The 25526-nt window shown below is 46.6% G+C and overlaps 1 protein-coding gene across 2 annotated transcripts; it reads right to left on the bottom strand.

Annotated features, from left to right (window-relative positions):
* Positions 1-6894: 6894 nt before the first annotated feature.
* CBX7 (chromobox 7) lies at positions 6895-17779 on the bottom strand. Of its 2 annotated transcripts, none has more exons than XM_005150344.3 (6): positions 17574-17779; positions 16200-16243; positions 12247-12312; positions 11698-11764; positions 10752-11091; positions 6895-8710 (listed from the first exon to the last, which is right to left on the bottom strand). In XM_005150344.3, the coding sequence occupies exons 1-6, from the start codon at positions 17640-17642 to the stop codon at positions 8562-8564; spliced, it is 735 nt and encodes a 244-aa protein (XP_005150401.1). In that variant the 5' UTR covers positions 17643-17779; the 3' UTR covers positions 6895-8561. The 2 variants fall into 2 exon arrangements, with proteins under 2 accessions (XP_005150401.1, XP_030905922.1); XM_031050062.2 differs by having other exon boundaries at positions 6895-8707.
* Positions 17780-25526: the final 7747 nt, after the last annotated feature.

Here is a 25526-nt window from a genome sequence, read left to right as displayed (position 1 = left end):
ACAGTTGCTTTGCAAGCAAAATACTGGGAAGAGAAGGATCAAGAGCAGGAGAGATGAGTGGCACTGAGCAGATAGGAGGTGACTGCCAGCTTCCTGACAGTGCTTGCCATCGCAGGGGCTGCACATTCTGTTCCACACTGCTTCTTGGGGAACACTGAGGAGCTCAGACCATGCTGTTTCCCTTTTTGGGTGCTGTCTTACCATAGCAGGGGCCTGGGACACTTCCCGCGGCGCAGCCTGGTGCCCTTGTTTCAAGGGATCCTGTGGGGAAAGCTGTGCAAGGCAAGATGGCTGTCCTGTGTGCATTAGTGGCACAGCATAGCAACAGATTATTAAAGAAAAAAAGAAGTACTATCCAGATTAACCTTCAATCCAACCAACACATGCAAGCTGTTATGAATTTCTGGTGCCAGCCAGCCTCTGCAGCATTGGCAGAGGCAGGAAGAAACAATTTCCAGAGCAGGCTTTCCCGTAACTCTGCACTGCAGTTCCTTACAACTTCACCTGACTCACTCACTGGTGCCAGAAACTAAGTGGCTGGCTGGAGTCCTGCTCTGATACCATCACTCCAATCCCTGGCTGAGGATATGCTCACGAAGGGTGCTTTGGTAGCACCGGCAAGACCTAGCTATGCTGCCACATGCAACTCAGGAAACACACCCCACCCCCCACCACTTGTGTGGCTTGTGCTTTGTGACTGACATCATAGCTGGGTTGGGATGCTTAGCTCCACATTATAGCTACCAGAGATGTCTCAGACAGCCCCATTTGCCTGCTGAGGTGCCTCCATTAACAGCTAGCCTTCAAGCCCCATTGCGGATGCAGAGGCGCACGCCTTGAGGGAACAAGTCAGAAACCAAAGTGGACATTTAAGATTCTCTCCATGGGGTATCAGTATCTGTGGAGTATCAGAACTTCTAGGATTCAGGCTCCTCACCTGCAGTGAATCAGGGGCCCACACTCCACCCAGGAGCTGTGGTGCTCCTGGGGAGCTTCTTGAAGCCCTGCAGGAGGAGAGATGCTTCCCTGCTGGCAACCCATGTGGCAACCCAGTCCTCATCTTGGATTTTCTCCATTCCTGCAGGAGATGCAGGATACAGCGCACACCATAGCTCTGCTGTCAGCAGAGCTGTCCTGGCACCACAGCTTTGCGTGAGGACATCAACAGCTCCCTAAGCCCAGAGGAGCAGCCACCCTCCCTCCCATCAGCGTGCTCCTCTTCGAGTTCTCATCCATCAAGGACCACCCATCCCAGGTCACCTCGGTAGAGCTCCGACTTATCCTGTGGGTTAAAAATTAATAAGATCCTGACCTCTTCAAATCAAAGTACTGAGTAATGTCAGAAATGGCCTTTTGCAGGCTCCGGTCTTCATCCGCTTTTCACTGGGCTTTCTCACGCACACACGTATATTTTCCATTCTTTTTCCAGCCACACTGCATGTTTATACCAACAGAAGCAACTGGCGGAAAATAATTTGGCTGTGGAATTAAAGCAAGAGGAAGTAAATGACCACACAGACCATTAGGTAAATGTCAGTTCTCATATTTAATATTTTCATAATTTTGTTTGCAACATTTACCACATAAATCATCTAAATAAATAGATGCTGTACAGTCTCTTATCCGTATCAGTACAAAAATAAAACCACGCTTTGTGTCAAATTATACTTGAGCCTGCCCTCCCTTTGCTATTACAATCTCCTTTTACAGCACATACTCGCTCAGAAAAGGCATTATACTCCGATTGGTTTGCTTGGAATTGGTTTACTCCCTATTTTCCCCCCTCCCCAAATACATTCAATTAGTCTGTACAAAAGCTAGAAGCTCATTCTGTGCAAAAGGAAGCTTTCCGTGTGCAAAGACTCAGATACTCTAGCGTGTAACAACAGCAACAACTGAAGGGACAAGAACAAAAATAACCAAGGACCCTCCCCTCTATCCAACCCAAGCCCCCATCTACTCCTCCTTCTCCCAGCTGAAAAGGAGTGTACCAAATTGGATGAGTCAGTGTGCAAAAGGGTCCAGGTGTTGTGCATATGCTGAGGGGAAAGGCTGGTGCTGAAACCCGGGGGAGAGCTGGGGTTCCCACGGCTGCAGAGCTGGCTAGGTGAGGAAAAACAGATTATCTCATCTTAGCCTGCTCAAAAGGTTCTCAAGATACACAGAACAAAAAGCTTCATCTAAATGATTTTAGTTCTTTTGTTGCTGTTATGCTGGGGATAAGGTGAGGAAATGGCCTCTAGAAAAATCCAGCAGCTACTGAAGACAGCTCCTGCTTCACCCGCCCTTCCTCTCCCTGTTCCACAACAAAGCTAATAAGGTGCAATTTTTCAGACAGTAAACTCTATAAAGATGTCTCCAGAGCTGGCATAAATGGTCATAGTTCCAGACTAGGACCACTCAAACTGAAACTCAACTTCATTTTTCCCTTCTTCAGACAAAGGAGGCCATGAGGGAAGAAGCCAACCTGGACCCCAAAGGTGAACTTGGTCACTCTTCTCTCCCCAGCTGGGAAGCCTGCCTTTCCTTGGTCCAGTGGAGCATGCTCCCCCTTCAGCCATAGGAGGGAGGCAAAGGTCTGGGTGGCAGCTCTGGAAGAATGATAAGGAGCAGGCACCGGCCTGAAGCGAATACATCTTCTGCTTTTCAAATGCCACTTTTAGGCAGACAATAAGGAGTACTTAGCACTCCTAGTGCACATTTCCAAAGTGCTTCAAAACATACTTCAGATTTAAAAGCAACAAGAGCAAAAATTAAAAAAGCTGCTTAATATTTGACAGCTTTGCAAAAAGCTTCTTCGTGCTGACACTACAATTTCTGGTTAAAAAATAATAATAAAGGCTTTCCACTTCTTCCTCCTCCTCCAAAATCCCCCTCCCAGTGCCCCAGTAACGAGATAAACTGGTAGAGGTTCTGACCGGTCTTGGGAGCTTTCCTATTCCAAATCTGACCTGTACTCTCAGACAAGAGCCCCTGGTGTCTTTGCAGAGCAAATTAAATCAACCTCAGGACCAAAACTTGTATCCCATCCCAGCTCAGTGGCAACCCATCTCCTCCTGCCAGCCATTATGTGCTCCCATGGTGCTTCTCCCTCCAGCTCCCAGTCAGATGGGGATCATCACCCACCTCCTCCCTGCTAAGCCACTGCACTGTAAGGAATTAAGGGTGCAAGGGAATGAGAGATGGAAGAGAAAAAGGGGTCACCACTCCAGGAAGTGCCTGTTACAGGAGAGGATCTGAAGAGTCTGACCATGTGGTTCCACACCTAGAAGGTTCACCTTTCTCTGCAATGACCATAAGCTCAGCAGGCAGAGGACAGCATGGTCTCTTGATTAAAAGCTATTGTCTCAAAACAAGTTTACCACACCTGTGGGAAAACTGTTCTACAACAAGCATGGCAAAAACAACGTGTTCCCTTTACCTGTATGTGCCAACACTGTACATTCCCTGTGAGAGCTGTTAACAGGCAGATGTACACATCTCCCTTGCTTTCCCAGATGGTAAAAGATGGATATATAAATGCAGCACTGACCACCTCCTCTCTACAGGACCAACTCAGAACTCCGAGAGGCATCCACCTACTGATGCAAGGGATCAGCTTCACTATAAAGTCTTTGCACTTTTAACATGCCTTCCCTCTCATGCCAGCCCACCCACAGGCTGGTCCTCAACCACCCAGCAAGAGCAACTCTGAGGCAACTCCTTTCTTCCCTCCCTTCCTTGACAAGCAGCTGCCCCTATTGTTTTCCTAGAAAGGCCCACTACCCTCTTTTTCTGAGGTTGGAGGTAAGCAAGGGGGAACAGAAGACAGGTAGATACTTATTAGCTTTTTTAAAAGGAGGGGTTTGCACTTCCCCTACTTCAGAAAGCACAAACTTAAAGCTTGAGAGAAGAGGAAGGGGTGAGGAGGTGGTGGTAGATTTAGCTTTGCTCAAATACATGGATGTGGCTGACAGTGCTCACTGCTGTCGTCCACACCCCAGCCTCTGTTGTGGCTATCGCCAAGGGTCTTTGCATGAGCTATCCTGCCTATTTTCTGTCCTGTGTGAGGCTTCCCATCTCTGTTCCAGTGAAACCATCAAATAGCACTGGCATGCAGCAGGAAACAGTACCGGGGCCAAGGGCCCCCCATGAGGTGAACAAACAATTTTATACATTCAGTCACAAAACACCAGAAGAACAATTCTGGACACTTTCACAACACTAATAACAAAAAAAGAGCCATTCATTTATCAATAAGCTTCTTTCTGTCTGAGGGTCTGACATAAACAAGGGTCAATTCACTAACAAATTTGAGCTTATTTTGGCAAATGGAACTGCTTTTGGGTGTTCTCACAGTAACATCCTGACATTGCTTGAAAAAGGAAAAAAAAAAACAAAAAAACCAAAAAAACCCCACTAACCAAAAAATAAAAACCAAAAATCCCCAAACCAAACCAAAAAACCCCACCTTGGTCTGACTTCACAAGCAGAAGGGCCCCCAAGCAAGTGCAAGACAGTAAGAAGCATGCAGGAGCTTAAAGGCTACTTAATGCCACTATGTGTTAAAACTTGCTGTTCCAAAGCATCACATATATCAAAGCACTAGCATCTAGTTTACAACCATCCAGGAACAGAGGCAGTCCTTTCCACTATTTTTGGTTTTTAAACACAGTTTTAACAATAAAGATTTTCCTGCCTCACAAGCTCCTCAGTTCTGTCATATATATATACAGCAAGTTCACTGTGAGAAGATCTATGAAAGAAGATCTTCTGTCCCCCAAACATGGATGATAAATTCTCACATGGAAATAGTTCAAAGTATGACTATTAGGACAGTTCTTCATCAAGAAGTTTGTTTCTTGAATGCAGTTCAGCCATTTCCACTGGCTGAAGTTTGATTTTCTGGTTTACAGCCATGGAGCCACACGAGGTGTGGGAGAGTTAACCCATTTCTATTCTTGGCTTGTGCTTCAAATAGAATTATTAAACTGAGCTTCAGCTGGATGCTATTCTGGCTCTTCTAATCAAACAGAATGCTTAACAAAGCTCTGAGCACAGCATCTGATTTTCATCTTAGCCTAAGAGCTCCCAGCTCAATTTTCAGATATTGGGTTGAAATGGCAGATGGATGGCATTGGAGAGAAGAAACAAGTAAACCCAGAGAACCTCTCTTGCTGTCACAAGTAGAACCCCCATACATCTCTACACCTGCAGAAGTGGAATAAAGGTATTTTTTTAAGTCCCTGAAGACCAGCTCTAGTAAGGAAGTTTATGATAGTATGTCACCAGACAGTATGGAACAGAGCCACATTTTAAACCTATCAAGAGAAAAATCTCAGATCTTTAAGATAAGCAAGAATTCAAGAATGCAAAAACAAAAAGTCCAACCCAACACAGTAACTGCTTAGTTTCCTACCACAAACTCCTCCTCACACTCAAAAACCAAACCCACGCACATGCAACTTGTTGCATCTTAATCTGATGAGGGTTAACTCCTCACTGACCTGTACACAAAGTAGTGTGGCAGCCAGGTACTTTGTACAACACTTCATGTGGCGAGATGATAGTCACCAGCAGAACACAAGCTAAACTGATCCAAAAAATGATGGAGATATGAAGCTGTGGGTGGATTCTCTTTGAAAGACCACCACAGGTCTTTGAAAACTCCACTGCAAGAGGATGAAAAGATGCTTAAAGAGAAATGCCAAAACAAAAGGTTGAGAAGTCTCAGATGGTGAGCAGAGAGAAAAGCAGAGGATGAAAAAATTCTTTAAACTGAAAGAAGGGAGATTCAGATTAAAGGAAGAAATTCTTCCCTGTGAGGGTGCTGAGGCCCTGGCACAGGTTGCTCAGAGAAGCTGTGGCTGCCCCATCCCTGGCAGTGTTCAAGGCCAGGTTGGACAGGGCTTGCAGCAACCTGGTCTAGTGGAAGGGGTCCCTGCCTGTGGCAAGGGGCTGGAATCTTTAAGATCCCTTCCAACCCACATAAGTCTACGACTCTGTGATATCCAGCTTATTAGAACAAGCTCTTCCTTACCACAGGATTGAGATCGCATATCAGCTGAAGCCAGGAACCTTAGTAAATAGGAAGCTTTTTTGTTGTATTTGTACACTGAGATGAAGATAGGACAAAACCAGCAGTAGCTGCATTACAGTAAAAAAAACCAGATCCTATAAAAGCCATGAATATTTAGCAGGATGAGCTGGAGTTCAAGACTTTTTTTAAAAATAAGCTAAAATATTTTGCTTCTGCAGCAGTAACTGCCTGACCTGCTACAACCCTCAAGATAGGGCTCAGCTGTGTGGTGTCCCCACTGGATGAGATGCAGGTATTCAGAGCATTTGGCAGGTGCTGGGCAGAGGGGGGCTGTGGGAAGTGATGACAACACTGTCTGACCCCACAACCTGCAAAAGTGGGTGCAACACCAGATACAGAAGCCTCGTGCTGGACACCCACATTCAACAAACATCCACAGCCTATATATGCTTACCTCATCTATTTGCCCTTGCTAGTTCTTGCAGGCTTCCTTCCCACTCACTCTTCCTCCCACTACATAACTCCTCCCCCTGCCAGCTTCCACTTCTCACCCTTCCAGATTTCTCCATAATAAAACTCCTGTGTCACTTCTGAGAGACAGAAGGTTCATCCAGAAAGTCAAGGTCTTTCCAGTGGTCCTGAAACTGCTGTGACACAGTGAAAGACAGGCCTGCTCAAAAGAGCTTTGAGATGGAAGGGGAGATCCTGAGTCTACACTGAGCCGCTATACCCTGTCTGAAGTAAAACCTACTTTTAATAAAAACCACAGAGGCAGTCCAAGCACTTTGCAAACAGCAGGTGTTTCGAGGTCCGGAAGCCCTGGAGCTCCCAAATTCTGCAGGCCAATAGCCAAGCCCTTCAGAGGAACACAGTGAGGATTTCCATGGGTGTCTTTACTTCAGAGCTCAGAAGGCTCATAGCTTCATTTAGAATAAATACAGCAGGTAAGAGATGCTTCAGGAAGGGCAGGGAGAGAAAACAAAGAATTTAAAGGACACTAATCATGAAGGCAGCCAATGTTACCTTTCAGCACTCTGTCCTGCAGTTCCCATCTTACATTCTAGCCTACTTTTCTATCTTTCCATAGGAAAAGGTCTATATTTAAAAATCTAAGTTATTTAAATAAAATTTGCTTTCAAAAAAATTGAAGAGAACATGCATGTGCAAGAACAGATGCTATGCTAAACTACCAACTCAAAATACAGCAATTCTTCACACACCTCCAAGTGTCACAGGCAGTCCAGCACAAGACATTTTTAAGTGCAAGATCAGGCAGGGCCTATTGAAATGCAGACCACTTTCCTTGGCAAAGATTTTTAAGCCTTCCAAGGAGAAGTTCCTATCAGTAAAGCAGTACAGGATTACAGATACTGTGAGGAGACAGGAACCATGGAAGAATATTACTCAGGCAGTACAATCCAAGAATTCTCATTGCTAAGAATTTTTTCTCCTCCTCAAATCTAATACATGCCTTCCCCACATGTTGTTTACCTTGGATCTCTCAATGGGACCCAAGAACTGAATTTTCTTCTAATCAAGGTCCATTTCTAGCTCAATCCTGTCCAACTCCTGTGTCCTGGGCCTGTGCCAGTATCTCATATATCTTTGCAGTGCCAGGCAATGCTTTGGTTGTCCTATTAGCCCCTCCTCCCAGGGGAGAGGAGTCAGTTTTCAGCCAGCTTATTGCCACACATTCAGGGCAGCATTTGTTATTAATACTGGATTTGGCAGAAGGTAAGAACACCCCACTTTCCATAACGCATTCCTCACACTGCAGAGCTGAGCCTGGAAATCCTGTTTAGCATATCCAGAACAGTACGTCTCAACTGCGCTGGGCTTCTGAGCCTTTAATGAGATCAAATTGAACGTACATCACCAATCTAGATTGCAGAGATGCACTTCAGTCTTTCCACATGATCAACAATCAAAGGGAGACACCTCTGCAGTCTGTATGGACCCATGCTGCAAGGACTGACTTACCACAGGCAGGTAAATATGGTTCTGAAGTCCTAACAGCAGGCCACAGGAGAGAAACTCTTAACAGGCTGGAGTTATCTACTCAGGTAGGATCCATCGCCTCTCACTGCTGCAGGAAGAGAGGGAGGAGGAAGGTGGGAAGAGCAATGCACAGAGAAGAATCTTTATCCAAGGGCTATCAATTGCAGAGCAAGATGACAGGACAGAGACCGATCTCTCTTTCCACCTCCACATGCCCTCTCCCCACAAATGCAGCTGCCGCCACTTGACAGGATAAAAGGCAAATTGCTCAGCTTGCTCCTTTTACATCTAGGAGGGTAGTCTTTGCCAGGGAAAGGGCTGTCAGGTTTTCAGCTGGACAAACCAATGACAAACACACCCCCTACACTGCCTTTTTTTGCGTATCTGAAAGGGAGAAAAGGAAAAGGGAGGGAAAAAAAAAGGTCTGTGTAAACATTTTAAGAGGAGATATTTTGGATTTGTTTTTTTCTTAAGGGATAAAATAACCCTTCCCTATAGCCCCACCCTCAAAGCATTGGTTTTGGGGAGCACTGAAAATGGAGATTCAGAACTGCGCGCTCCGGTCTCGGAAGAAGCCCTCAGCCACTTGTGCTTCTCTGAAAGTGACGGTAATGGAGTTTGCTGTGATGTCTGTCACTGTCACTTCGCTGGGGGGCACAGTGGGAATCCAAGGGAGACTGCCATCCACATCTGCTGCAGAAGGAGAGGCAGATAAAAGCATGTTAGTGGGCGAGAGAGAGAGAGAGGGTGATGGAAAAGGAAGGAGGAAGAAGAGAGAGAAGGGAAGGATTGAAAAGGGGTCTCCTTTCTGACAAACAGTTGGTGAAATCAGCCAGTACTGGGTCTGCATGTACAAGGCAAGAATGAACATGGGCAAGCCCTCCACTCAGAGGCTAAGGGAAAATGGAGGATCACTGCAGGATATAATGGGAAAGGAAAGAGAAGCAAAGGTTTCCAGACACACAGGAGCATTGGAGCAACCTACACAAAGGTCAAAAGACCCTGTAACACCACACAGCTCATCTAACCATGCACAGTTCCCAGATAATTTGGCTCTGTGTCAGCAAAGCACACTCATCCAGGTGTGAGCTCACCTGCTTGTAAATGCCCTTCCCTGCTGAAAAGTAAAAAAATCACACACTCTTACACATGCTCTTCAGATATTCCTATGCAGAGTCAAAGGGATCCAAAACGGAGGGTCTTCCTTGTACTGCACCTGCAATGCAGCCTATGCCATTCTCCCAAAACTCCATCAATACTGCTTCACAGAGAGGTCTCTCTCCCTTTCTTGCATCCCTCCTTTGCTCCCAGATATCTCCACATAAAAACCCAGGCATCCTTGCACCTTCTCACTCTAAGAATAATTATCAGTCTCTCCCACCCAAAGGCTCACTTCTCCCCAACCCCCAAAGGCAGTCACAAAAATATAGAGAAAGGAAAACATCCCCTCTCCCTGTCACTATACCTGTACTATATACCTTGCTGTCCCAAGCTGAGCAAGGAATGAGGGCCCCTTAAGGGTGTATTTCCTGGTTTCTGTCTCAAATACCTGGGGTGCCTACTTTCACTTCAGAAAGAGCCCAGTCCCCCCTAACAATAACTGATTTCCATGCAGGCTGTGTGTCAAGGGGAGAGCAAAAACATTTCTGTACTGACATCCACTCTTCTATTCCCCAAGTGCTTTAGAGCGCAGTGCTTCTAAGGGTGAAGCAGACCCACACATTTGCTTATTGCGATGATGCAACACTGGGCTCCTCTGTGCTACCCTCACTGCTGCCTTCCTGGATTTTGCACACTGGTCAAGTCCCTCTCAGAAGGGAGGCCATAGTTCTGATTCCCAGAACAATGCCTTCTTCCCAAAATCCTCCATAATCCAGCAACTCCTAGCAAGGTGTAGCAGGATTCCTTTAGCTACTACAACCAGCACAAGCCTGGTTTTCCACTCCTCAGGAAAGCTACGCCTTCAGAAGCTCTAATAATGCAGGGATAGAGTTTCCCTGGTAACTCAGAACTACGCATGCATCCCACAGCCCTCCTGAACAAGATGCTGGTATCCCTCCCCAAAATGCCAAATGTGCTTGGACATCTCCCATGCTGACATTCGTGCTGTGTACTCAGTGGGATCAAGCAAGATTTACCATCCTCACTTCATCTCTCTCATCCCCTCTCATGTAGCTCTACAGCAAGGAATTTTAGAGGACATGGGGTGTGGAGGGGAAAGAAAGGAGGGGTCAGAGGAATGCACTACAGCTTCCTAGCGACATTCCTGTATGTTCCTGAGAGCAGCACTGTAAGAAGAGTGCTGGTGCCCAAGCTTGTCCACTGCCAGCCAAGCTCCTTTTAGGAGGGCAGCAAGCTGAAAACATGTGGATGTATGGACAGAGGCAGAGTTCAATACTACCACACCTGCATGTCACCTCTGCTGTAAGGAAACTGTCACAGAGGAATAACTTGCAGTATCTTCCACGTTTTCCAACCCTGTGAGGGGCATCACTGATAGAAGTCAGTGAGGCAGAGAGGCACTACGGAGAGGCAGCACCAAAAAACAGATTAACCTGTGCTATTTATCCAAACAAGAAAGGAACTTGCAGACAAGAGTGCCACAGTGTGAGCTAGTGAAAGCTGCTCTGATCTGACCTAAACCATAATCCCACAATGAGGCAAGCAAGGAGGAAGCATGCAGAGCATCCTTCTTAGGCCCCAGACTTCACAGCCAAGGCGTGTCTAGCCTTACCTTCTTTGCTGGTGTGCTGCATAGCCTCCCAGTCCTCCGGGCCCTGCCTGGCCTCTAGGCCCACTGCATCATTCAGGAAGAACTCACGCCTGCAGTTTCGGCTCTCCAGGCTCGAGATGCGGGGGAACTTCTTCCTTGACAGTCGCAGGTACTTCTGGTTTTTGCGCTGCTTTCGGAGAGAGAATGGCAGGACCACTCCCCCAGTCTTCTCTGAGAACTCTGCCTGCCCTGGCTTGGCCCCTGGCAGGCTGCTGTCTCCTCCTCCAAACCTCCGTGCAAGAGAGAAGCAGAGCTTCTCCTTTCCCTTGTGGGCACTCCTCAAGTCCATGCCATACAGCCGCTGCCAAGACATCAGGGCAGCAAGGGTGAGAGCAGAAATCTGATAATACAGTCAAGGCTCCCACCTGGGAGCTAGGAAGCTATTTTTCGTTCAGTCCCTGAACATACAGATGAGTAGGGTAAGTTGTGCTGCTTCTAGCACACTGCTTTTCTCACCTCTTCAATTGCTGTCATAAGCTCTTCCTAATAGGGACTTCCTAGGATTGGATGTTTTGCTCGACAACAGTAAAAGCATGCTGGAACTCTGCTTTCAACCAGTGGCTACCTTTAACATGATGGGAAGTCCAAGCCCAACATGAAAGTAAAAGAGCACAAAAACCAGGTAACCTGCAACCAGCCAGGCCCAAAGTTTCTAAAACCCTAGTACAGACGGAAAGAGCTGTTGTTAGTTTGTTGGGGTTTTTGAGGGGAGGAGTTGCTTTGGTTTTTAAAGACAAGTTAGCTGGCTCTTCAGCTAACAGGTTAGATCTACCTGCCTACCAACTGATTTCATGTTGTTGTGTTGGCTTGTTACCACCCATTTTGTCCATCCAACAGCAAATGGACAGTTTCCACCTCCCTGCGAGCAGCTAATGAGTTAGAAATACACAGAAGAGCAAGAGGCTACCTGCAGTAGGAGACGCTTTGGTTTGGGGCCTCTTTTCCTGTACCCTGATGCACGGTCTCTCTCTTCCCTGCGAAAGAGGAATACAAATCACATCAAATACTTAATACCACAAGGACATCTACCTTTTGCAGCACAGCTCCTTCATTTCTTTCATTAAAACACAATGGTGACCACTGGGCTTTGAAAACATTCCAGAATCACTTCTGGTAGGAGTGAAAGCCTTGCAAGAAGGGAATTTCTCTAGCTTAGCTGATCAAGGGTGTGTTTAGAGAAACTTATCACCTCTCATCACTCCAGTCCAGCCCTGGACCTGATTAAAACCTAAAACTGATTGCTGTTTGGCTTAGTGCTGCTTGTTCTTGGCGTTGTTTCTTAAACAGTGCTAGTCAAAGCTGCTTTAACCCTTTTTTGTCCACCTAAGCCAACACCAGGGTACAGAGGTCATGCAGGATCTCATCTTTGAAGTAGGGACAGCACTTTATGCACACTGTGAAAAACACACTATTTCCTTTTCTTGTGTGCAGGGAGAGAAAGAACATGCGCCCTTACTTTTCTTCATAAGCCACTACCAGGCGAGGGTCCAAGATATGATCCTCTGGCTCCCATGTGCTGTATCTGAAGATAAACACAAGACATATAAAGTAAACAGTACTTTAATGAAGTATTCTCTCTGCAGGCCTGCAGTGCATTATGGCCCTGGATACTGTCTTCACAAGGGTTGGGGGGCCTGCCACGACATTGTGAGAGCTCTGAGGAATCTCAGCCATTCCCTCCCCAACTTCCCACAGACACCACCTCCCTTTCCCAGAACATGAAGGGCCAAGCTTCAAGCAGATCTTTGTAGGAGAACAAGGAAGACTTTCCTTCTCAGGGCCCCCTCCACGCTGTTTGCAAAGCCTGTACGGACACTTAAACTGATTTTAAGTCAATCCTAAACAGGTCTCATCTGAAGCACTCCCTCAACCCCCATGGAACAATGAGACATGATCTGATACAGCTTTCTGAAAAATAGGTCTCTCTTAATTTAGAGTGCTCAAGGAGCAAGTACGCTTCCTCACCTGCATTATTAATTACCTCTAATCGCTGGAACTGAAAGTATTAATTTAAGAAGAGTTTAATTTTTCTCCACCGTTGGCATTCAACTAAACATGTTTAGACCAGGGCCCTGAGGCAAGTTGATGGCACCTTTCCAACTATTCCTCTTACTCGACTCCCCCTGCAGGTTATTTCTATTTAGCAGAGGTCATCGGTGTTTCTGTACCAGCACAGGAGGAACCCATCCGCCCTGTAGTCAGGGCTACCAAAACTACTCAAAATAAGCTTGATGCTTTAGAAGTAGCCTGTGCATAGTGTCACTCACTGCCCCATCTCCCTCCTCAGTTGTCAGAGAGCTGTGACAGGAGTCAGATGCTCAGGAAAGGAGTGAACGCACCAAGAAGACAACACCAAAAACTGTTCCCCAGAAAAGCAGCTGCACTTAATACCAGGGAGACGCAGCCAAAACCTCCCACTGTGGAAGGTGTAATGGATCACAAGGTGGTCCTTGTAGCATGTTTGCTTCTAAAGGAAAGGTGACATGTCCCTATCATAAAAACTCTTCAGGCAAGAAAGCAAGTCTGAAACCCTGAATGCCTCAGAACATTAATTTTCCTGGAATGTGAGGTCCAGGGCCTGGAAGCAAAGACCCTCCCAGCCCCTGGGGAGGAGGACCAGAAAGCAGCCACACTCAGGTATGTAAGGGTGCATTTGTATCAGTGCCTTTAAATGGGAGGAAGCACTTCAGGATTTTTATGTTTCTGGATGAAGTGCGGACTGTGCATGAGGACATGTAACATATGCACATATGTACACAGGGGAGGTGGTTCAGGAATGCTTTTCCCTTTCATCTCTCCACTAGGTAGAAGACAGGTATGAATCAGAGGAGCATTCCTGGAGAATGGATCTAGAAATGAAAGTACAGTTCTTTTGTAAAAGGAAAAAACAAAATTATGAAATTCAGGTATCCCTAGGTGTACTGTATATCAGAGAGTTAAGAACAGACATGTCTTCATAATCACCTGATCCTTCCCTCCCTCCTTTGCTGAAGCCTCCTGCAGCAACCTGGCAGTAAGCTGTCAACACCAAGATGCTGTTGAACAGAGAAAGGTTTCCTCCCAGCTGCAGGGATTCTGGCACTCATTCTACAAATTTAAGAAAAATAATAACACAAGGAAGGGGGAAGAAAAAGCCATTGGATTGCTTTTCATGGGAGAACAAAAAAAAAAAAAGTATCTGCTTTAGAAAAACAGCCAAACTGGTGGGTGTTGCCTTTTTCTCTGCAGTTCAGTTTCTGGCTTCGCTGCAGTGGCAAAACACTGCATATAAAAAAAAAAAAAAACCAACCCATGGTTCAGTCTGCCACGTGCGCGCGCGCACTCAGAGCCGTATATACGGGTACACACAGCCGAGGCTGCAGCAGAACTGCAGAGAACATGCACTCTGGAAAACAGATCATATGATCTTCCTTCCCCCTCCTTCTACTCCTCCTCTTCCCCCTCCCCTCTTAACTCCAACACAAGTTGTAAACAAGCTTGTAGCTAGAATCAGATTGTAACTCCTCCATTCCCTGATTCCAGCAACACAATCCAGAAATCTGAGGTGCAGGGTACTGACACGAATTTTTTATTAAAAAGAAAAGAAAAAAAAAGTGAACTATCAATTACATGGGAAAGCAGCAAACTACAGACCTATCCTCATTCCCTTCCATAAAGCCTTCAATGGGAATGGTAGGATAACTGGTACAGAGATTAGAAAAGGCAATGCAACAAGGTTGGGGAGGGGAATGAAGAGAAACACAACATGGGATGAGGAAACAGAATATGTCGGAAGACAAATATACAAAGCAGCGTGTGGTGCTGCATGCTAGCACAGGCATGTGTATGTTTAGCAACAAGGAACAGAGACTGCTAGCAGGATGAAAGTTACTTCAGTGCTCAAAGCCTCTTGGCTTAAAGCAACTCAAACCACTGAGTGAACAGTTAAAATGGAGCTGCGGGATAGAGAAGAGGAAAAAAAAAGAAAGTCAGTGCTCCTCAGAGTCTGGGGGGAGAGGGAAGCACCCCAGAGTTCTAAGGTACAGCACAGGGAAAGGCAGCAGTAAAAATAAGGGCTGCTCTATCTAAGGAAAAATTATGCCATGTCTCAGCCCACCTTCTTGGCAAGTGGCCTTACAAGAGAAGGACCTCAATGCATTTGTTGAAAGGAGAATGGGACAAACCACAAAAGAGGATGGTGCCTGACAGGCTATAAATACATTTCCCAACCTCTGCCAGTGATTAAATAAGGCTACTCAGAAGGCTGAAGCAGTCCAAGAACTGATGAACTCTATATGGCAGCTGGCAGTCAATGAGTGCACAATGTTACACTTTGACAGCAGAATTTAACAGTCAAGAACAAATTTACCCTTTCCCACCATCACCAGAGAGGGGAAGCTGCTTATATTCACACATGCGCTATAAACCCTAAGGATTAGGCACAAGGATTAGGCACACAGGAATGCATTTCAACTTCCTGGACACCAGGTACAATCAGCAAGGACTATCCTAGTGGGCCCCACTTTGCAGCTGTGAGGATGAATCCATAAGAGCAGCCCTCTCTGCAGTGCAACTGTGTGTGTAATGTAGTAGTACCCACACACACTGTGTATGTACACACACAGAGTCACAAATAGAAAAGCAAAGACAGGGCCCCATATGGGTTGGCCAGGAGGCTGTTCTACTAGCTAACATAGTAATATTCTCCAGTCACCTAATCCTTTTAATCTCAAAGCATTTTATAGACTATTTAGGCACAGAGCAATCACTCTTCTTCAGAGGCAGCTGCATTTTAATAAGTATCTGTAAACAGTACATAGCAATGCTTTAGAAAGACTTTTTTTTGTTTCCTTTTTGCAACATAGCAACCAAAGCAAAAGCAGAAGAGGCACTCAAAATAACAGAAGGGTCTGGACAAGGCGGCATGGCAGTAATTTTCAAAGGACAAATATCACCTGCATTTGGCTACAGTCAGTAAATCTGAAACATTACCCCTTTCTGTCTGTGAATTGCAGAGGGGAAATGGTAAGACAAGACAAGACCATCAACTTGTTTTCAATTTCAAAAGACTACATATAGCTCTAAAAATAAAGTGGGGTCCTCTTGGTGCTGACTCAGAAAAGCAGAAGCCATTCCACATTCAGAAGAACCAGGGTTCTCTATCAAACTCATAATGGATTTGTATCTAGAAAGCATCTCAATGGAACATTTCAGTAGTGGCAAAACCCAGTCAGAATAGACAGGCACACAGTTTGTATTCCTCAGCTGCCCATCTGGAAACAGATTTGGTTTTGGTTTGTGGCCCTTTGGTTTTGTTTATTGTCACTGTAATGAGGGACAAGACCAAGATGCTCAGTTGCAAATGTATGGTGTAAGCTATTATTGAGCATTAAAGAAACAAGAGTGAAAGACAAGCAAAACAGGACTTACTTGGGGGGCCATCCTTTCCATTTCACCAGGTATTCTACTTTACCCTAAGGGTGGAAAAAGGAAGAAGAAAACAGGTGAACTCCACAACCAGATATGGGCTACAGCAAGAGATGCAATCGATCACCAGGATTCAACTCTGCGACTGAAAAGCTCATTTCCCATTGCTCTGTTTTCAAAACAAAGCCACTTCCTCATTTACCTACACTTGCTATACCTTTCTCCCCAGAAAATGGGCACACGGGGGGATTTGAGCAAGCTTGAATTACAATCAGCTCAGGATCATACCTTTGCAGAAGCCTTGCAGACAGAACCCCCAGAACCAACCAGAGAGCAAGATTATGACCATTCCCACTTTTACAGGCAACTCTACAAGAAGTCAGCATGCAGAAAGATGAGGGGGAGATGTATGCCAGGAGCAAGTGTCAGAGGAATTTACTTTTTTAAGCAGAGAGCAGAAATACAGTATTTCAGACCCTAAGAAGCATCTCTTTGACATGTTCCCTTCCAGTTGCTAAACGCTTTACACACTGTTCCATCCATCACAGCCACTCAGCCTTTCGACCCAAGTAGACAGCAGCTCAAAGCTGAAGTTCAGCTACCCATTTATTTGTTCACTCTAAGTACAAGATTTAAAAAGGAAAAAAGTGTAGTGATTGGAAACTATGTTCAAGGCCTTCATGAGCAATGCATACAAGTATTAGAACCTTTAACATTATCCTGAGGGGCTTGTCAAGCACTTCCCAAAGCACGGCAGAGGCCTCCATGCATGCAGGACGACCATACCTTGCCGAGCCACTATTGCAGCTGCACACACCTCTACACGACTGCATAGCAAGCGAAGCACCAGCCCAGTACTTGAGCCAGAGAACTGATTTTGCTTTCCTCGTGGGGGGTTCATCAGCTTCATAGTCCCAGACTGGTTTGGGTTGGAATGGACCTTAAAGCTCATCCAGTTCCAACCGCCTGCCACGGCCAGGGACACCTTCCACTAGAGCAGCTTGCTTCAAGCCCTGTCCAGTGCTCAAAGCCCCTTCCCCACGTTTGGAGACGCTGCCTTGCAAGGAACTATCCACCCGAGGCCACAGCACGCTGCGTACTTGCAGGTTAATGCCCACAGCGCCCCACCACAGGCGCCCCGGAGCACCCACCCACCTCACCGGCACCTCCCACCGCCACCACACGCGCGCCCATCGCCCGCCGACCCCGGCCGGGTGCAGGGGCTGGGGCCGGTGCCACCGCAACCCCGTCACTCCGCGCTGGCGGCGGGGGGAAGGAAGGCAGGGCGCTTCTGCGAGGCACGGGGGAGGTGTCCCGGTGAGCGTCCCGTCCCCCCTCCCTGCCGCCGGGGCCCGCCCCGCCGCGGCAGCAGCCCACCTTCCGCACGCGCTTCTTGCGGATGCTCTCCACCGCAAACACCTGCTCCCCGATGGCCGACAGCTCCATGCGGCGCTGCGGGACGCCCCTGGCGCACGGCGGCGGTGGCGGCAGCCCTCGCCCGCTGTCGGCCGTTACCCGCCGCTCCCCCTCACACGCCCCCTCGCGCGCGGCCGCGCCCCCTCCCCTCCCCCCGCCCCGCTTTAGAACCTGCGCAACGTTTTCCCCGGCGCGCGCGCGAGGGGGGAGGATCGGCGGGGGGGGGAGGAGGCGGGGCGAAGCTTGGGCGGGAAGCGGCTGAGGGGACGCTCCTGCCGCCCCGTCTCAGCCCCATCCCGTCCCCCATCCCGTCTCCTTCCCGTCGTGTTTATGAGCGTTTCCCGCAGGAACGGCCCTGGGCAGCGGGTGGGGTGACAGCGAGTGTCGGGGCGGCAGAGGCGGGCGGCACGCTGAAGCTCGCCGGCCCGCTTCAAGCGCCCCATTGCGAAGCGCTGAGGGGCTCTGTGGACAAGGCACACACGTAGCGCTGTGACACCTCGAAACGGGCAGGAGCTGAGGCCGCCTCTGCAGGGTGGCCGAGGTGTTCCTGGGTAAGGTACGAGAAAATCCGAATGTCGTGTTCAGTCTGCACTGAGCACTAGCCTGCCGCACAGAAACGTGCTTGTGCTTCCCAGCCACTGCATTAAACAACCGATTGTTATTAAGTCCCCTACGACATTTTTTCACCAGAGCAGGGACTTACTCCTTGTATATGTAACTACCTTTTCTCTCACAAGTCTGCTCGTTTGTTCCTCCGCTGTCATGGGATGCTGTTTGTATGCAAAGTATGGGACGGGATGAACATCACAACTGGCAAACATTAAACAAAGGGAAGCCTACAGTAAGACCGAGTTAATGTTAGTTTGAAAGTGTTCATTTCCACACAACATACATACCCACTCTGTACCTGCGGATGCAGTAGCCGGCAGGGTGCTTATTCGTGCTGCAGCCTTTGAAGAACTCAAAGTTCACTGTTGGGGAATTATGGCTGCTGGGCTAACCATTAAGCAGAGCTACTGGTTTATAACATGGGTTTGGTTCTGTACCAGCATAACATTGACTGTTCCAAGGTGGTTGGTTGGTTTTCTTTGTGCTGTGTTGCAGAATAATAATAATGAAAACAAAGCTTTTATATTTTTAATCCTTTTTTATATTATGCCTCTATGTTGTAGAGGGGATAGAGAAAAATAAGATTTACTTTGTTTCTCAAAATCAAGACCTTCAGAATAAAAAAGCCGAGACAGAAGAAGATCAGAACATTTCTCCGAATCGCAACAACCTGTTTGTAATCCCTTTCCTTGCGCTTCAATCCAATTACTGTGGTGCTGAACCAGAAAATGGAAGAAACTGTGTATCAATGACCACCTAGGATAAAATAAAAGAAAGAAAACCCGGAGTCCCAGCAAACTTGCAGATGAATTTGTTAGTGATAAATTGTTGCACTTCTTAGCAGGGGATTTTTGCAACATGTTATTTAATATGTGTCTTTTTAAGGTCAAGAATATACATATTTTAAAATTAAAGAAACTTTGTTAATGAATACTGAAGTTCTCAAAATGAATCAACCTGCGTTTTGATCACAAGTGCAGTTCTCTTTTTACAAACAGAGGAATACAACAAGAACGTGTGTGCTCAATATCATCAGTACAGTTTCTGCACAATTAGTCCTTTATTTCTTCCTGCTTCTCTGTTTTATCGTGTCAGCAACTGACCCAGGTGAAGTCTAAGCAATATTTGCATCAGTTATGTAGCAGCTTTCCAAGAAGCACTCCTTTGCCTGGCAGGATGAGTGATGAAATCTGCCCACAAGATGATACCAGCACACAGCAAAGTTCCAGGCAAATCCCACAAGATAACAAAAAAACCGTATTCTTTCTTTGCAGGAGGGGTGTTTCCATGCAAGTCCACGTTCATCACAGGGGGTTTATTCTCGGGTGTGGTTGTCCCAGCCATAGTGACCCATGTGAGTCAGAATTGCTCTGACCCATAACTCCACTGCTTCCCCCAGTGCCCTCAGCACCACAGCAGGCTGCTTGTGTTGCATTTTACTTTTCAGAAAATGCTACTGTCTCACCACAGTCTGGTCAGGGTTGTTTTCAGAGTGTTTGTTTGTCTGTGTTTTTTTGGTTTGGGTTTGGATTTGTTTTTTTTTTTTAACATTTTTGACAAAAGTTACTTTTTAAAGCTGTTACACCACTGTTGCTGTTCATTCTACTAATGGTTCTAATGTAATCTGAGTAGGCTGGTGGTTTTTTGCATTGAGAGTCAAAACCTGAACCCTAAGGTTGAACAGTGAGAACATCTCCCTTCCTCCTACTCAATCCCAAATTCTGAATTACCGTTAAGTGAATGTTACTAAGCCATTCATAGGGACTAGAAATAATTAAGACAATTTAAGCAATCAAGCTTTTTTTCAGATTTTGCAGCCTGTTTTAGCAGTACTTTAAAAGCCATTCTGTGATAAAAGACCTTTTCTAAAGTATATCAAGAACTAGATTACAGAAATCTTTATTGGAGTTGTTACAAGTAATTGTACAGTCACACTGTTCACACAGTGAACTCAATGTGCAGAAAACCAAAGCAAATATTGAACCTTCCTTGGTACAAATTCAGAGACCCAGATCCAGGAGCCTTTAATCAAAATTCCAATTAACTTCAAAGAGTTTTACTTGAGTAAAAATTGCAAGCAGAATCTGTACAGAAAAAATTACCATTTTAATTGCTACTAGCCTGATTAAATGATTCAGCTTCCACTTGATGCAAGCAGTTACATTAACACTAAAAATTTATTAACATTCATTTGTATTCTACAAAGCCCAATCCTGCCACAGGTTTTTTTCTTTGTATATTTTTTTCTCTCTCCAGAAGACTGCAGCAAAGCTCAGCACAGCTTCTGAACAGCCCCCCACATCCGTGAAGAAATGTTGCTTGATGAAGCTCCAAGAAATGACCTTGCAGCAGGAGCAAGCCTCTGCAGCCTGCGAGAACAGTGCTGCCATGACTCTGTAATGTTCCAAGGGCTGGCAGCCACAAAGAGCAGTTTTGTCGATGCTGTTTGCGATGTACCACTGACTTGGTGGTTGAACTGGCCTCTCTGCAGTGCTGTATGTTTAATCCTCAGTAGATGGCACTCATCATGCTGCTCTTCAAGTGCAGGTCCATTTTATACACAGATCATGGTTTTGGCAGGCATTCTCATAACATGTCACAGAAATAAAGGGCAGCAAACAAGCATGGTCATTGCTGCCCAGGCCCAGGGAGGAGCCCACTCAGCCCCGTGAGCTGGCTGGAAGCGTGGAAGCGCATGTGGGATACAGGGGGTATCAGCTCAGTTAAGCCCAAGGGCACCAGAAAAACTGCCCTGCTGGTATGCCCACATCAGTTAGTGCTTTTAATGTTAGTTTGTTAAAATCCACGGAAAGAATGCAGCAACCCGCTGCTGCCAGTTGGCAACTCCTCTGGAGGTTTTGAAACAGCAGCCCTTGAAACAGTAGCCAGTGAAAGATCAGTTTAAAGCTGCACTTCTGCTGTGTGCCTCTCACCTGGCATTGATCCGCTTTTGGCACAGGGATTTCACAACAGTGCATGGTCAGTGAGCCACAGCTCCAGTGCAAAGTAGTGCTTTGGTAAGTCTGTTGTGTGGGGTTATACAACACACACAAGGAGAACAAATATGGAAGCTCCATTGCCTTAAAAGTCCTGGAGATTAGAGGAAAGATCATCTGGTCCAAGCTTATGTTCCTTGAGAGCTCTGGTTAGGGTCTGTCATGAAGAATATCTTCTGTGGGTTCAATATAATTTCGCTTGATACTTAACTTCTTTTTGCCCAGTGTGGGGTTTCCCTACCTGTTAGAAGGCATACCTGACAGTTGTCTGCTTCAGCCTTTCATCCTCTTTAGATCGGAGCACGCAGCATTTCTCTTTCATTGTGAATATGTCTTGGGCACACATCTGAGGCATCATCTAGGTGGCGTGGTAGGCGCTGAATCCCAGGCTGTGATACTCTGAACATGGCACAGCTAGCACTTGTCCCTTAACATCACCTCCATTTGGTGGGCAGCACCTCTGCACCTTGGCTCACACCCAGCTGCAACTGGGAACCATGAGGTAGATGTTTCTTCCCAGTCTTTCTTGAAGAGCTTAGCTACTTCCAAGAGCAGGCTTAGTGCAGAAAGTAGCAGCTTCTATTTTCCTTTGAAAATGCCGCTGAAAGAGGACTTGTTTTCTTACCTGTTAAGCAATAGTTCAACAGTTATAGCACACAGTTCAACAGTTATAGCAGTGCTGGTTATCAAAGTAAGGTCCCTCCTTTGTCTTCAGAGCTATGAAATCCTATCTTATGGGAGACTGCCCCAGACAGCTGTTTAGTACCTACCTCAAGAGCAAGGGGATTACACATTCACCCACTGAATTTGTCTCACTTGGTGTAACATGAATTCAGGGTTCACTGGGCTAGGGAATGTGTGTGACATGTCTCACCCTCATGGTAATTTTCCTGAATAGGAGATCTCTCTCTTGATCCCAGTCCCTGACTGTGTTTATATATTATCCAGTGCCCAATTTATGTGAAATATCTAGATGGGTGCTACTGAAATTGCTGAAACACTGATCTCTGCTTTCCAAGATAAACACTTATCTGGAGAACAGTTTTCCTTCTCTCTGGGCCACTTTAACTAGTGAGTAGTTCTGTGTCACAGCAAGAGTGAAGTGTGCTGGTTTGGTATACAAAGCACACAATTGAGATATATTCCCCTACAGGGAGCTGTAGCAGCATTTTCAGTGCTCTGAAGCCTAGGCTTGAAGTGTGGGTGGGCAAGAGAAAATAAGTGCTTTTGTGGTTTGTTTTTTTTTTTGTTTTTTTAAAAAACATTTCTGTGGTTTCAATAAAATTGAGTTCTGTTGTTTCAGTTAATTTGGGTTTTGTTGTTTTAGTGAAAGTCTGCCCACCTGTGGACATATGATATGTCTTTGAAAAGCCTTGGCTTCCACATTCTCTAGAGAAACTTCTTCAGCTGTTCACTGCTTAAAACTCCCAAAGACTCCCACTCTCATGTATGATCCTCTTATGGCATCCCGTGTCTGTAGAGCATCCATCCAGTTTATTTAGAGGACTATTTGCACGTGAGACAATGCAAGTCCCTGTTCCTTCCAATAAGAAGGGGCCAGAGTTGCAGTGCTCACTTTCTTCACACCCAAAACTCTGAAATTTTTGAAAGGTTTAAAAATCAGGTATGGGGCCTGAATCTGTTTCATACTTAAGCTGAGGGTTCAGCACCTGCACAGTCCATGATGTGATTGGCTTTTCAGTTCAGATCTCATACTCTGGTGCCATAAGCAGGCACCCAGTTTTCACAGCAGGACATGTCTGGATTATGCTCTTGGGATGCAGAAGCTTGGAGGTGGTCTTCATCCATATCACAGGCATGCCATATTAAACCGTGTCCTGCCACCTCACGCCATGTGGGGTAGAGCAGACAAAGCTGGTGGGAAGAATGCATTTACAGTTCCTCCCAGCTGAGGAGAGCACTTAGCTCAGACCCCCCACTTTCTGGGACAGGGCTCTGCCCGTATAGGTGCTATTTACCCTTATGGCACGCTCTGTGACAGCACCTTATATGATTCTATGCCTCCTTAGATCAGCAGAGGCCAGGAACTCAAATGCAGTCCTGGGAAACATCTCAGCGTCTTGCTCTCTGGGACTGAGAAGGCAACTGTGACCAGCACGAAGCTTGCACTTTGTGTGGAGCATTCATTCTCCTTCTCTTTGATGACTTCCTATGTAAAACCCAAACATCAGCTGTTTTCTTCCTAAAGGAATGTTCTTTAGGCTCTTTAGAGCCATTCCTCATCCTCACACCTGACCACTGTCCTCACCAACCAAATGGAGCTCAGCTTCTGTCTCCTGAAACAAGTGGGAGTTTGTGGCTTGTCACACAGGAGGGTCCTGAGGCTACACAGGGAAAAAGCTGGTGAGTCCCAGGAGGAAAGTGCAGGTTGCGCCCTGTCATTTCTCTGCCCTGTACCTTAGAAGTGACACAGAGAAAGCAGTTACTCTAATTTGTTACTCAACTACTGTTGACTTGTCTTGTATATGTGGGCTTGGCAGAAAGCAGCTCTGCGACTTCTCCGCGGAGCAAGATTAGTATTATCTGCTGCCTAATGGCTGGCTTGCAAGGATCAAATAAGTAATTTTTGAAGCACTGGGGGAGGGATGAAAGGCATTGGAGAGGAAGCCTTTGCAACCCACCTTTGCCTGATTTCCCCGCACATAACAGCAGGCGTGCTGACATCGAACTTGCTCATTAGGTGTTCGGCTGTTCATTAGGTGGCACTACAGGCCCAGGATTTCACTGGCGAGAGCCGTCTCCAGAGGGCTCCTTTGGGTCTGGTTTGTAGGCTCAGAGCTTCTTTGCCCTATTTGCATATATTTTTCCTGGTGAAACACGCTGTCCTGACAAACCCTGGAAGAACACAGAATTGGTATTGCAAAAGCAAGGCAGCTGCAATCAAGACTTCCGATACAGACGCCTGGGCCTGAAGTCTCCAGGAACTGCACGGGATGGCCTGGAGCTGCTTGGTTGGGGTAAAATCAGTTCAAAGGACCTGCAGTCCACCTGCCTGCCATGGCTGCACCAAGGCCATGCAAAGGGCAGTGCTGTGGGGTTGCTGCTTTGCCCTCAACTGGGAGACAGCAGAGCCGGTCCTCTCAAAAACCTCATCCCTTCCTCTAACTGTGTTCTGTTCCCTGGCAGTGTTCAAGGCCAGGTTGGACAAAGCCTTGGGTGACATGCTCTAGTGTGAGGAGTCCCTGCCTATGGCAGGGGGCTTGGAACCAGATAATCTTAAGGTCCCTCCAACCCAAACTGTTATATGATTCTATGATTCTAACTGCCAGCAGAGAGGCCTCAAAGGCTGCTGAGGTTCCAGGGGCATGTGGTCTTTGAGAAAAGGGCACCATGACACAGAGCCTGTGCCTCCTACAATGCCTGCCTACTGCCCCAGGGTGTGGAGTCTCCTGTGCTTCTGAGTAGAACATGCATGAGACATCTCAGGTTGTGCCTGTTCCACTGAAATGAGCTGAACTGAACTGGGGTAGGGAAGGTGCCTGTGTTCTCTTACAGCCCTACGAGCCACCTTCTTCCTCACCTTGATTTCCTTGGCATTTCCTCGGATAAATGTTTATACAAGTTTTCAAAGACAGGGAGTGTGCAGGAAAGATGCAGGAGTGCTTCCCTTGAACAATTTGGTTTGAGGTGTTTTAAATCCTTCCCCATGCTGCCAGTTATTCCTGGCCTGACGCAGTCCTGGCAAAAGCCTGGCTCTACCAAGGCACACCTGACTTGACTGGCAATTGCCAAGGCTATTCCTGTTCCAGTGCTCTGCCAGAGCCGAGCCTGGGCTCCTCCATCCCAGCTGGCAGCACCAGGTCAGTAACCTGCAGCCTACTCAGTGCCCCTCTGTCTGAAGCTGAAAGATAAATGCCCTTGAAATCTGAAGTAACCATGATAATTTTATTTTGAACAGGAAAATGGACTGTTTTTTCCCCTTATCTAATTGATTAGGAATGTCAAATATTCTTTTCTGTACACCGCGCATGCTTCTTATTTATGTAGGAAGCAGCTGGTCTGGGGATTGAGCCAAACACTTTTTTTTAACTAGACAAAATTAAGCTTTCTTTTGGGGCTGGGGGGCGTGGGGTGGTGTCACTGTATTTCATTGTGAGTTGACAGATAGAATCCATCTCTCTTTTTTTCCCTCTGTGTCCTGACATGTCTCTGGGAAACACTCACTCTGTCCCTGCTTCAAAGAAAACTGCAGGTGTCTGAGAGAACAGGGGCAACGAGGGACCACCAGGACACGGTCAGGCCAAGGGGGTGTTCACAGCTCAGGAGTCATGTCTGGGGGCCCGAATGA

The sequence above is a fragment of the Melopsittacus undulatus genome, chromosome 5 (assembly GCF_012275295.1).
Source record: "Melopsittacus undulatus isolate bMelUnd1 chromosome 5, bMelUnd1.mat.Z, whole genome shotgun sequence".
In the NCBI taxonomy this organism is placed as follows: domain Eukaryota; kingdom Metazoa; phylum Chordata; class Aves; order Psittaciformes; family Psittaculidae; genus Melopsittacus; species Melopsittacus undulatus.
The sequence above is the reverse complement of the archived record's forward strand: the minus strand, read 5'-3'. Positions and strand labels throughout refer to the sequence as shown.

Excerpts from the sequence above, each read along its gene's own strand:
- CBX7 (XM_005150344.3), bottom strand. The coding sequence starts at position 17,642 with ATGGAGCTGTCGGCCATCGGGGAGCAGGTGTTTGCGGTGGAGAGCATC. Across the intron at positions 16,244-17,573 it reads GCAAGAAGCGCGTGCGGAAG|GGTAAAGTAGAATACCTGGT; the intron begins GTGGGCTGCTGC and ends TTCCACCCTTAG. Across the intron at positions 8,711-10,751 it reads GCAGCACACCAGCAAAGAAG|CAGATGTGGATGGCAGTCTC; the intron begins GTAAGGCTAGAC and ends CTCCTTCTGCAG.